The 12,768-nt window shown below is 44.9% G+C and overlaps 1 protein-coding gene across 4 annotated transcripts in view; it reads left to right on the plus strand.

Moving 5' to 3' along the window:
• The window catches only part of Ryr3 (ryanodine receptor 3), a 565,647-nt gene that overhangs the window by 343,591 nt on the left and 209,288 nt on the right, over positions 1 to 12,768 (plus strand). For all 4 annotated transcript variants that reach the window (XM_087207455.1, XM_087207452.1, XM_087207454.1 and 1 more), the window contains exons 29-34: positions 823 to 998; positions 1,847 to 1,883; positions 3,788 to 3,951; positions 6,662 to 6,827; positions 11,637 to 11,723; positions 12,130 to 12,356. In XM_087207455.1, coding sequence (XP_087063581.1) covers positions 823 to 998; positions 1,847 to 1,883; positions 3,788 to 3,951; positions 6,662 to 6,827; positions 11,637 to 11,723; positions 12,130 to 12,356 — 857 coding nt within the window. The remainder of the gene's footprint in view (positions 1 to 822; positions 999 to 1,846; positions 1,884 to 3,787; positions 3,952 to 6,661; positions 6,828 to 11,636; positions 11,724 to 12,129; positions 12,357 to 12,768) is intronic.

The following is a 12,768-nucleotide window of genomic DNA, read 5'->3' on the forward strand; positions in this document are numbered from 1 at the left end:
AGCAAACTGTGAATCCCAGAGTGAGAGCTGTTCACCAGAGAGCAGGGGAGAGGCTCAGGTTATTAAAAAGAAAAGTTGGGCCAGGGATTTAGCTCAGTGGTTCCGCCACCTGCCTTTCAAGCGCAAGGTCCCGAGTCCAGTCCCTGGTACCCCCCAAAAAAAGAAGTTACTTCTGTTGTCTCAGTTTACTTCTCCTGCCCCACCACACACACACTTTAGAAATCCAGTTTGATCTTTTCTCCCTACCCCACCCTGCTGCACTTCCCAGAACTCTGAATTGCCAGCAGGATTTAAGGCAGCCTGTGTCCTAGCTCTCGGTCTAGGACAAGGGTGACAGAGACGGGAACTGTGCTGGGTAGGGCAAGGTGCCCTCTGCAGGAGCTCAGATTCTCTTCCTGAGCTTTGGGCCTTCTGCTGCCCTCTCCTTTAGGTGTTCTCACGGCCGGTGACAAGATAAATCATGGGAAAATTTTTCTTTTTAGCCATGTCCCCCCGACCTACAAGGTCAGCTTTTATGGACACCACGCCACATCGCCCAGACACCACCCCCTCTCTGGCATTTATTCTTTACCCTTCATCTTGCAGAGCAGCCAGTGGGTATGTTTTAAAATATTTAAATTCCCTAGCAAGAAGAAGATGTATTCTTTTTTATCAGACAGGACCTAAATAATGATGAGAATCATGGTTTGGTTATCATCAGGGACAATGTTTATAGTTTGCAGAATGCCTTGCTGTATGTTATTTATGTCAATGAGAGGAGGAGGGACAAGGTCACCGTCAGGCCTTCTGGTATGTCAGGGTAAGGACGCATGGTGTTTCCAGGTCGTGAGGATCGATGGCACCATGGACAGCCCTCCATGCCTCAAGGTGACCCACAAGACATTTGGCACACAGAATAGCAATGCCAACATGATCTACTGCCGTCTGAGCATGCCTGTTGAGTGCTACTCCTCCTTCACCCACAGTCCCTGTCTGGACACTGATGCTTTCCAAAAAAGGTGAGGATGAGGCCTCTGGCTCTCAGGGGTGCTCATTGTGTTTCCTCTAACATTGGCTTCTGCTCACTTTTTATTCCTCCTTATCACAAGAAGAACTCAATGTGTGAGATTCTCTCTGCTTCAGTCAGGTAAAGAAATGTGTGACTTGTGGACACGCAGGTGCATATGAGGGTGTGTGCATCGATGTACTGCACAACTAAGGGGCCAATAAAGCTAAACAGAGTCACATTCGGGAGTTTCTCCTCCTCTAGAGCTCTAGAGCTCTCTGGGCACAAGCCTCCTTGCTGGCCACCTTTTGTTTTTGAAGTGAAAGGGATGTGAAATTATAAAATTTTGGAGGCAAAAATTGCCTTCTTTCCTTACCTGTGGGCATTGTTCCAGCCCTGCAGCTCTATAACTCTTGAGTAATGGGATTTCTTCCTTCCTGATAAAGAATATATTCCTTGTTTTCTTTCCTTTGATTTCTGTTTTTAACCATTGATATATGCCTGCCATCTGGAGCTGTCTTGTTTGCATCTCTTGTAGTATTTCACTATCTACCAAGCTTTAAACAAGTGCAGCTGTCTGAGAGAACAGAATAAACCATGCAGAGATAGACGTCTCTACTGATGTTATTACAACCTCTCTATCTCCATCCCCAGCTCTAAATTACCATCTGTGTTAAGGGACAGATTTGGAAGTCACAGCCCTACCTAGCAAATCCCAAGGCCAGTTGCAGTCACCTGTGTACATAAAGCAGCCAGTGGCCTAAATTTACCTTGAGCATTAAAGGTAGATCAGTTGCCTGTCAGAAGTGTGGGATTCTCTATACAACCGAGTAACTAAAACGTGGATTATCTTCCCTCCAGGAAACAGATGCAAGAAATACTCTCTCCTACAACAACAGTAAGTAAATGTGCTCTATTATGGTTTTAATTATTTGATTCTTTGCTGTGCCTAGAATATGCCCCTTACAGCAAAATTCTGTCTAGAGATCCTCTCTAATTGCCATTTACTCTGTTTTTTAATGTCTGTCTTGATGGTCCAGAATGTATCTATGGCATTTCTCAAGTGTAAGGAAGAAAGACATTTATCCAGTGCAAAGTAGAAGCTCTACCTGGGCCTAATTGGGCATCTTTGTGCACTTGGTACAAGTTTGCCACAAGGGACCCAACATTGACTTTCTGATTCACAGCATCAGTTCAGGGGGCTCTCAATTAAATCCTTTTGTTTGCTCTTTTGTGTGAACTTCCGTGAGTTTTCTCCCTCATGTCCCTGTGCGATACCAGAAGTAATGCTGAAAGCACTCAAATGAGAAGGGACAGGAAGCTCTCCCAGAAGATGGAAGCTACTTGTGGTTCCTTTCCCACACCTAGACAGCAGTTAGAAAGCAGTACCTCCTAATTTCTTTCTTGCTTTCACTCTTGTTTAGCCCTTGGTGGGGGGAGGGGGAGGAAATAAAATAAAATAAAATAAAAGCATCTGTATGGAAGAAATGCATGGGTCTCCTGCTGTAAAGTTAACTTGCACCCCTGAGTGCATAAGTGAAGCATCGTTAGGAGTAAGATTCTTGCTGCAGCAAATCACACACTAGACATGGACTCTATGGGGGGCACACTGAATCACCTTCCCGTTTAGTCTCCATTTAATTCATTTAAAGTTAATTTAATCTGTGGCCTGTGAAATAGGTGATAATGTGCACCATATTATGCAGAGTGAGGACAAATGACTTGTCCAAGGTCATAGGAGAAATAACTAACAGTGCCAAAACTCAAGCCTAGATTTTGTCTGCCTGACCTTTTTTATTCCCAACCAAGAAAATTTGACAGACTACAAATAGGATTTACTTCATTAAGAATAAATCTGCTCAGTATTATAAAGAAAATGATGAAGCAGTCAAATTCCTCACTACTGTAACATAGCCATGAACCTCCCAAATCACGTGGCCCGGCTCACCAAGAACTCCTGTCCTTCTCAACACGGCCCGTAGCCTGTGGCCATGGAGATGGCCACGCAGAGCAAGTCTAGCTACATCATGGGTTTTTTCTTTCACAGCTCTTTTTACAAAAAGTACTGGGGATTGAACCCAGGGCCTTCGCACTGAGCTACATGCCTAGCCCTTTTTTATTGTTGTACTTTGAGAGAGGGTCTCACTGAGTCACTGAAGTGCCCAGCATGGGCTTGAACTTGTGATCCTCCTACCTTCGCCTCAGACTTCTGGGATTATAGACAGGTGCCACCAAGCTCAGCTTCCAGCCTCTTTTTTTGGTTTTTTTTTTGGTACCGGGGATCGAACTTGGGTCCTTGCACCTGCGCAGCAGGCGGCGAAACCATTGAGCTAAATCCCGGCCCCTGCAGCCTCTTTTTCATCAACAACAAAAACTTACTTGGCCCTCTCTGTACAAGTGTAGAGTGGCCCTTGGCTCTTATCCCTCTAAGGACAGGGACTGTGCCTGCCCTCCTTCCAGTCCAGGTCTGCCTGGTACCTGGAGGTGGTTAGGGCCCTATGCAGACTGCTCTAGGAGCTTGTCATAAATTGCATCAACAGCACCTCTTAATCTCATCTCAAGCATCTTTCTGCCAACAAGGTTGTTTGCTGTTCTAGAGGCTAAAGCAGAGCAGGAAAGAGGAAAATTAGAAAGCCATTATCTCTCTTTCACCCTTCCTCTGGGCTAAGAGTATAGTAGCTCTTCAACAGTGTGTGCTTTTTAAAAGAGGGCCAATAGGTGGCTGCTTTATCTCAGCCTCTCAAGCCCTTCCCCCGACTGGGGGCCACTCACTCTCACCTGTGGTCTGTGATCTCTCCACAGCAATGCTACTATGCCATCCGAATCTTCGCAGGGCAGGACCCCTCCTGCGTCTGGGTTGGATGGGTGACTCCGGACTATCACTTGTACAGTGAAAAGTTTGACCTGCACAAAAACTGTACAGTGACTGTCACCCTTGGGGACGAGAGAGGTCGGGTCCATGAAAGGTAAGAGGGGGTCCCAGGAGGCAGGATCAACCATGGGGCTCCTTACTGTCTTCTCCTTACCCTTCCTAGTCTTTTCCCATTCTCCCTATTCCAAAAGAAGAAAGCCTCTCAGCCTCACTTAAAAGGAAAAGCTGAAATTCAGTCTTACAATCCTTGAGTACACTGGGCCAAGGGCTGGTTTTCAGGCTACCCTCAACTTCTTCAACAGCAGAATGAAACAGAGAAAAACCCCCGGGTTCTTGAGAGAAGTCAGTTCAGAAGAAATAAAAAGATGTACCACATCAGACAGCCACTGATACACTCAGATCTCCTCATCCCAAGAGCTTCTTGTCACTAAAAGCAAAAAGAATATAAGGGAAATGTAGCAAACTCATGAACAATAGCCACCAAAGAGCAATTGGGGCTCTTTAGGGAAGAACTACTTTTGCACACCTGTATCCTCCCAGTGATCCACTGTTACTGATTGGCCAGATGTGGCCCAGGAGAAAGAATCCTTGGCCAGATGTACCACAGTCTCCATGTCTCCCACTTATGTGAGGTATGAGAGCATCTTTTCCTGTACAGCCACGTGTGGAGATGTAAAAAGTTGCCTCTCAAACTGGCTTTTCTTCCCTACAAAGTAAGGAATATTTTGCAGCCTTGTTCTTTAAATAGTACTGGTTCATCAAAGGCTTCTGGCCAGAGGTGAGTCACAGGCACGATCTGAAGGACCTATGTTGGTAAGTGGTTAAGAGCACAGGCCCTGAAAGCAAACTGACATCCTTACTAGGTTTAAAACTAGGTCCAGTGCTTCCTAGAAGTGTGGCCTCAGGTCAGTCACTCAATCGCCCTGGTTCTTTATTGCCTCATCTAGAAAATGAGAATAATATTTCTGATCCCATAAAATGTTGTGGGAGGTAAACAAGTAATTCATGCAAAAACACTTAAGACACGTGCTTCACTTCGACACTCAATAAGTAGTGTTATTTTGCCATCACTGATTGTTCATCATGTTATGAGAGCCAAAATGGGTATGATAAGCAAAATACAGTGTAAGTCAGAAAGTATATGAAAACAATTGGCCAATTCAGGTTTTGTTTCTGAGCCAGGAGAAAAGAAGGCAGAACTATCCACCTCCTTTCAGTTTATTGCTCCCGTTTGCTGGCTCTGCCACACAAGACAGATACTTGCTGTGTCTGAGCCTCACTGACCATATTTATTGTCTAAATACCTGACACACTGACACCTAGAGCAAGACCCAGTGTGTGGTAGGTACACAATAATTCTTAGTTCTTGGACTACATAATAAGCAATAAATGCAGGATCGATTTTCTGATGTTTCGGGGAATTTTTAGTTTGGGCCTTTTAAAATACACCCAAAGCCTGCCACTCCACATCTCTACAGCCTCAGTGTATTATTAATTGAATTCCATGTAAGTCATTGATGTATTTAGTAATTTAAACACTAAGAAGCTGTAATAACATGGCTGCCATTTGCCTTTATGGAAATCTAATGATGGCTGTAACTCTCTGGAAGAGGCAATTTGCACTGGCCTCTGCCTGAGTGCATTTATGCTGAGAAAGTCTCCCCACCAGCACCCCAGAAGAGAGGAGACATGTACAAAATATATGTTTGCAAAAGGGATTTCTACTCCTGGGGAAAGTGATAGACTTCTAGAGCTGGACAAAACGTTAGGAAATCCTGATCCAAACAAATGAGACCCCAGGCCAGAGAGGTACAGAACTTGAGAGTATCACGGTCTAGGACCTGTCTACCACATGGAGCTTCACATTCTCCCCACAGCTAAGGACCTCAACAGGAGCCCACGCAAGATCACATCTCTCTCCTTTAATCCAAGAGAAGTCCTATGATGTTACTTCGAGGTACAGGTTCTCTCTGATACTCTACCCCATGAGGGTGTTAGGGGATAGAATCAGCTGGCTCTTCCATAGCCCTCTGTGAGGGGCTCTGACGGTCACCTTAGCCACTGAACCTCTTCTCTAAAGCTCACCCAGGGTATGAAATCCAACAATTAAGGAATCAGACATTGGAGACTGAAAGGCTCTTTTTGGTTATTATAGTTTGCTTTTAAGTATAAAGGCCTACAATGGAGTTCTGCCTTCTGGGAGTTGGTAGATAGCTGGTGATAAAGGTAACCAAGTTGTTGCTTAGCCAGGAATGGAGGAAACTGACTTGCAGAGAACTGCAAAAGTCAAGGTAAGACAGAGCTGGACAGTAGGAGGGCATCAGAGACAAACTTGTCCAATCCCAGGTCTGCCATCCTAAGAAATATAGGCCATTTTTCATATGTTGTATAGCTTTTTGCCCTAGGTACCAGACTGGGATTCTGAACCCAGATTTTTGGTTTTGCTTCTATGCCTACTCTTTATATAAGTTTGCCCAAGGTAAACTGTCACTCTTTCTGTATCTTACCTTCCCATCACTACCTTTCTCATTATTTGTTTTGCAAAGATGAGTCAGAAAACAGTTCTCTGAACATTTTCTTTGGAAGAAGGAAGCCTACTTTGTGACCACATCCCTAAACAGAGTAGCTTATGCCTGAGTAAATTAAGTTGAAGTCAAACAAATTTATTTAAGAAAAAAATTAATTGAGGCTGATCAGAAGGTTCATATAGAAGTTTCTGGGGCATTTCACTCTTGAGTCTTGAAATCAAACCATTGGATTCAGATTTTGTGCCTTCTCCACCCTTCTCCCCTTCTGGCCCCTAGTGTGAAACGCAGCAACTGCTACATGGTATGGGGCGGAGACATTGTGGCCAGTTCTCAAAGATCAAGTAGAAGCAATGTGGAACTGGAGATCGGCTGCCTTGTGGATCTGGCAATGGGCATGTTGTCCTTCTCAGCCAATGGGAAAGAACTTGGCACCTGCTACCAGGTAGGGAAGCCTCTGGGGCACAGGCAGTAGTGTCCTAGGCCTGCTACTTATGGCAGTGTTTCTTGTTCTTTTCTGTACTCTACATCTCCGCCACGATGTGTCTAGTTGATGAAGCTATGTGGTACATGAGGGACTAAGGACAACAAATGAATAAAAATAATGTGACTTTATTGGTTAATCAGTTATGCTGACCATCTTTCTAGAGAAAGAAAGGGCTTTTCTTTGGTGATGAGTTCTAAAAACGTATTTATTTTTAAGCATTTCTCTGTCATCTTTACGTTACCTCTATTATACAAGGAGCAACATTTAAGAGGTGAATAGAAATACTTCTCATGTTAAGAAATTGAAACCTATAGAAACTATTAATTTGCCATGTATTCCCTTTGAAAAATGTTATTCATATTTCCTTTGGATACCTTCAGGGGTACCAGTCCACGGCCTGTTAGAAACCAGACTGCACAGCAGGAGGTGGGTGGTGGGAAAGTGATTAAAGCTTCCTCTGTATTCACAACTGCTCCCCATTGCTCACATCACTGCCTGAGCTCCACCTGTTGTCGGATCAGCAGCAGCATTAGATTCTCATAGGAGTGTGACCCTACTGTGAACTGTCCATGTGAGGGATCTTAGTGTGTACTCCTTAAGAGAATCTAATGTAATAATAATAGAAATAAAGTGCACAGTAAACATAATGCTTTTGAATCAGTCCCAAAGTACCACTCCCACCCTGTTCATGGAAAAAATTGTCTTTCACAAAATGAGTCCTTGATGCCAAAAAGGTTGGGAACCACTGCTTTATCTGAGCCTTTGACAAATGTATTTGTGTAAATAGTGTGTCTCTCTGTTTCATGGCCTACAAACGTCACAGAAATACTCAGGAAGCCCTTCAGGTGTACAAATGTAGGTTTACCTGTTATTAACAACAAAATACTGATTTCTTCATTGTTGATGGCCACAAAAGCTTGAAAAAACGCTGCATGTTACATCCTTCTCTTGAAGTTTTGCAGTCAATGTCAGCACAATATAAACTTTGAAAAATACCTCTGAAAGAAACCTGTTTAACCAAGCATTTCTAAAGTTATTTAACCAAGAAAAGGATTTTGTTAACTTTTAAGAAGTAGTAAATATTCTGTGAGCCTAGAACTCTGCAGAACCTACCATGGGAAATTCTAGGTTGAGGAATTAAATTTGTATGTGAAACATTCTCACCATTCCAAGGGCAGAGCAAAAAGTCACATATATTAATGTAGACAGAAAGTGTCACACAGTGGAAAAAAAGATTTCACCCATCAAGAGCATTCAGGAGAATGCTTATTAAGGAGAAATCTTGATTGTGAGACAGAGAGGAGTGGTCTAGATTGAACAAATGGCACAAGAAGCATTATGGAGGTAGGGAAGCATAAAGTGTGTCTGAGGATCAGTGGACAGAATGGCTTGAGTCTTTTATGATTAGTGGTGAGAAATTCATTTGGAAAGGTAAGGAATTATAGGTAGAATATAGGGGGCTTACTGAAGGGTTCTGAGCAAGAGAGTAGCATGCAGTATTTAAGAAAGTGAAGTCAGCAGTCTTCCAGGGTCACCACAGCTATTATAGAATGGATGAAAGCCCTGTTTCCTCAGTCAGCCCTAGGTTACAGCCTCTGGGCTGAAAAGCTTCTCAGCTTCCTGCTGTCTGGTCCATGGTTGGAGAGATGGGGTCAGGTAGGTAACAGACAGAGCAGCTTCCCAAATCTGAAAGGCTCATTGACTGAGAAGGAATGGACCAAACTCTTGCTGGCAGCCAGGAGCACCCTGCTGGCATGGAGGCAGCTATGCTTGTCTCAACAGCATCTCCTACAGTGCCTGACTTTCTCTGTGCCTTGTCCTCCTATGGGAAACAATTGAATTGTCAACACCTGGTAAGCTGAGGCCAGCAGCTGGGGCCCAACCAGCCATTTCCAGAAAGAGGCATTTGTAAAGCCAGGCTTTGAGGCAGCAGGTATTCTAGTATTTTTCCTACGATTCTACCTCTCCCAGCTTCAAGTCCCTTGAGAAAGTGTTTTATATACATTACTGCCGCCCTTCAGAATCCATTAGCTTTTTCCCATTAACTTTTGAAATGAGTTGAACTAAAGGGTCCTCCCCGAGCTGCAGAAAACTCAGAGCATCTAATGACTTTTAAATCTAGCTGGACTTTGGAGGTCCACAAGTATTAATGAATTAAAAACAACGGAAAGATGGCATTTGCAAGCAACAATGACTTGCCTGCCTCAGGGAACAACCCAGGATGTTGAGATGTAACAACCAAGAGGAGGACATTGTGGCACCTCCATCTTATCTTTCACAGTGACTCCCGGATGACAGGCTGGACAGTTGTCCTCTCTGAGCTGGGTGTCAGCACCTCTCCTGGAGTGGCCTTCTTTATTGTATGCACATAAATGCTGCTCACTCTGACCAGCAGCCCCAGTCCTGCTGCCTACCCAAACCAATGCTGTGGGGAGTAGCAGAGTATCGGGGTTCCATCTGGATGCTCAGGAAACCCACACCCAGGCAGTCCCTTCCACAGCCAGCAAGACATGTCCAGCCATGTGTCTGGTTCCTGGCAGTCAGATCATTGTTATTCTGCAGCTGTATCCATTTTCATTTTTCAATTATCTCAAGAGGAACAGGCCAGCAATATTTACACACTGGCTTTCAATTCAGAAAGGAATAGTCACCAACATAATGAGAGGATTCTCTCAATGTTTCTAGACCTCCCCATTAAATGGTTCCATGCAATTTGAAAACCTTTTTCTGTCCCACTTAATGCAATCAGTGGAGAAATGAGAACTCAAATGTACATTCAAGAAATAATCCTCAGTGATTGCCATGCCAGCCCCATGGCTCTGAGGGCAGAAACAGCAGTGAGATTCAGATTTACGAGACTGCTTAGCTTTCCAGTCTGTCCAGTTCCTGTGCCCTGACCTTGGTGCGTGATTAGAAACATAGTATCTATTACCTCAAGGACAAAATAGATCAGCTGGTGATAAAAAGAGCCTTAAATATGAAAGGAACAGAGTTCATGCAGTGTGGTGGCAACTCTGACTCCAGGCTGGCTGCTCCTTCCATTAGAATGGGCACTCCTAGTCCAGCAGGTGCAGTCTCGAGAGTAGAAGCCACCTCATGTTCACTGTGCATCAAACAGCACCTGGCCCCTAGTGAGTGCTTGCTAAGATTTGTCATCAGACTAACTGACCTGGCTGTGAAACCACTTGTATCGACATTTTTATGCTGTCTAACAAGTTGCCATAAAATTAGCAGCTTAAAACAACCTGTGTTTATTAATTCACAGCTCTGCAGGCTTGCCTGGGCCCTCAGGTTCTCATAAGCCCAAAATCAAGGTGTCTGGCAAGTGGTCTTTGTCGGTCAGGCTGCAGTCTTTTCTAAAGCTCAGAGTCCTTTTCAATGTATGTGATTGTTTGCAGAATCCAGGTGCCTGCGTTCGTAGAACTGGGGCCCTGTTTCCCCTGGCTGCAGCTGGGGTGCACTCTGAGTTCCTCTGGAATTCCTTGGAATGTGACCCTTTCATGGGCCCCCTTACAACACAGCGGCCTGTTTCTCTATAGCCAGCTGGAGAATCTCCTCAGTTTTGCTGGTATGGGCTCCTATACAACATCACATAATCTAAGAAGTGATGATGCTCATATCTTTGCCACATTTTATCTGCTAGGAACATAACAGGTTCCACAGGAGATTATACAACGGAGTAACTCATTGTTAGCATTCGTCTAGTACGCCCGCCATTTGTAGGCAGGAATTTTCCAATGTCTGTATTTGCTTAAAAACAAAAGGCTTCAGGTATAGAAATAACATCTCAGCTTGAGAGTAGAATTCATGTCTTCATGGTCTTCCACAAACTATTAGAAACATTATAGAATTGTATCTGCTGGGAGTCCTCTAGTACAGCAAAAGTGAGCCCCTGATGCCATAAGAAAGTAAATCCACATGCCTCGTCCTAGATGGAGCTGGAAGGCAATCAACCCCTTTAACATAAAAGCTGAAATTGTAAAGAAGGAGAAAAGGATGAAGAAATAGCACAGAGGAACCCAGAGGGTTGAAGGAGAAATGGGCTCTGGAGATAGCATTGTTTTTTCACATTGTTGTAGTAAAACACCGCATGGTCTTTGCCTGTAGAGCAGCAGTCCTCAACTGGGAATGCTGCTGCCTCCACGGGGCATTTGGCAGCGTCAGGGGACCTCACTGGTTGTCACGACTGCGGTCGAGTAGAGCATGTTACAGACCTTTACTGCAGAGAGGGCAATGATGGGTCAGTTTTCCCAACAGAAAGTCACCTCACCCAAAATGTCAGTACTACTGAGGTCAAGAACACTGCTCTTGAGTGTCCCTGGCCTTGTTGTGCCGGAGTCCATTAGCCTTCAGAAAATCTTCTGGGTCATCCTCACATCCAGGCAGGCCTGGTAACCATTGGTGCTGCCAGGTGCCAGGTGTCTCCACGCAGAAGAACAAGCACATCGTGTTGTTCAGCAACCAGCAACAGGCCTTGCCGTTTAGTGACAATGAGTAGCTCCTCACCTGTCCCCCTGCTGCAGGTTACAGATACTGAGAAAGGAAGCTGAAAGTGTGAGACTGTTTAGCCCAAACTAGAGAGTATTTAAAGCAGGGAGCAGTGACAGTCTCCACTGAGACAGTACACCCTGAGAAATCCTGAGCAGCCAGCTAGCTGTCCTCTCAACAGCTGATAGTAAAATGAGGGTATTAACTAAAACACCCAACAGTTTAACAAGCTGTGATTTTATTGCTCTGGGAAATGTCTCAATTTGTTTTGGTTTCCAGGTGGAACCCAACACCAAAGTGTTTCCAGCTGTCTTCCTGCAGCCTACAAGCACTTCTCTGTTTCAGTTTGAACTTGGCAAGCTGAAGGTATTTATCTGTCCCCTCATCTAACAAGAGAAGGCAGCAGGGAACACTAAGGGGACAATCCAGGCCTCAGAAGACAGGGGAAGTCTTTCGCTTCTCACCATCTCCTTGCCCTCTCCCCTAGTCCCTACAAGTTCCTGGGAAATTCAGATAACAGATCACTCACTCTCTTTTTCTCCTCCCCCCGCCTCTGTTAGGTGCTGAAAAAAGTTAATCTTCATAGAACCCATTGTGCAAGGCCCTATTAATGCTAGCAAAGGCCCTCAGAGGTCCCCTGGACACATATGTCTCCCTTTTAATTTATAATAATCATATTGATTATCATAGGCCAGGTGCATGATCCAGCCCCCTGGATTTGTGTGTTTTGCACATCTCTTTTCTTCTCTAATGCCTTTTCACCTTGTCCCAGAATGCAATGCCCTTGTCTGCGGCCATATTTAAGAGTGAAGAGAAGAACCCAGTCCCTCAGTGTCCTCCTCGGCTGGATGTCCAAACCATCCAGCCAGTGCTCTGGAGCCGCATGCCCAACAGCTTCCTGAAGGTGGAGACAGAGCGGGTGAGCGAGCGCCATGGCTGGGTGGTGCAGTGCCTGGAGCCCCTCCAAATGATGGCGCTCCACATTCCAGAGGAGAACAGGTACCGCACAGGCCCACAGGGGAAGGGGAAGGCCAGGGAGGCAGGTGAGGCAGGGCCAGGCAAGCCCAGGAGGGAGCTAGGAGCATCCTCATTGGACCCTGCTCAGTCCCAAAATGATTGCTGATTTCCCCAGCATTTCAGTGTCTATTCTTTCCCTTCCTTATTTCCATTACTGTGATGTGCCTGCTTTAAGATGTGATACACTGTGATGTGCCTGCTTTAAGACTTTCATTGTCGCTCCTAGTGCTTGGGATCAGGGAACATTTCATTAAAAACTTAGTGACTCTGAAATATGCATTATTTTTTGAAAAAGAGAGGAAGAATGAGCCATACCTGGCTTGAGTTAGAGAACCAAGAATCAGGCTCCTGGTGTCCCTTGGTTAAGAGGCACTCTTCGATTACAGAAAATGTC

Source organism: Heterocephalus glaber, unplaced genomic scaffold (genome assembly GCF_053883595.1).
Source record: "Heterocephalus glaber isolate CG9 unplaced genomic scaffold, H.glaber_assembly_v1.0 deba00000809, whole genome shotgun sequence".
NCBI classification, from domain to species: Eukaryota; Metazoa; Chordata; class Mammalia; order Rodentia; family Bathyergidae; genus Heterocephalus; species Heterocephalus glaber.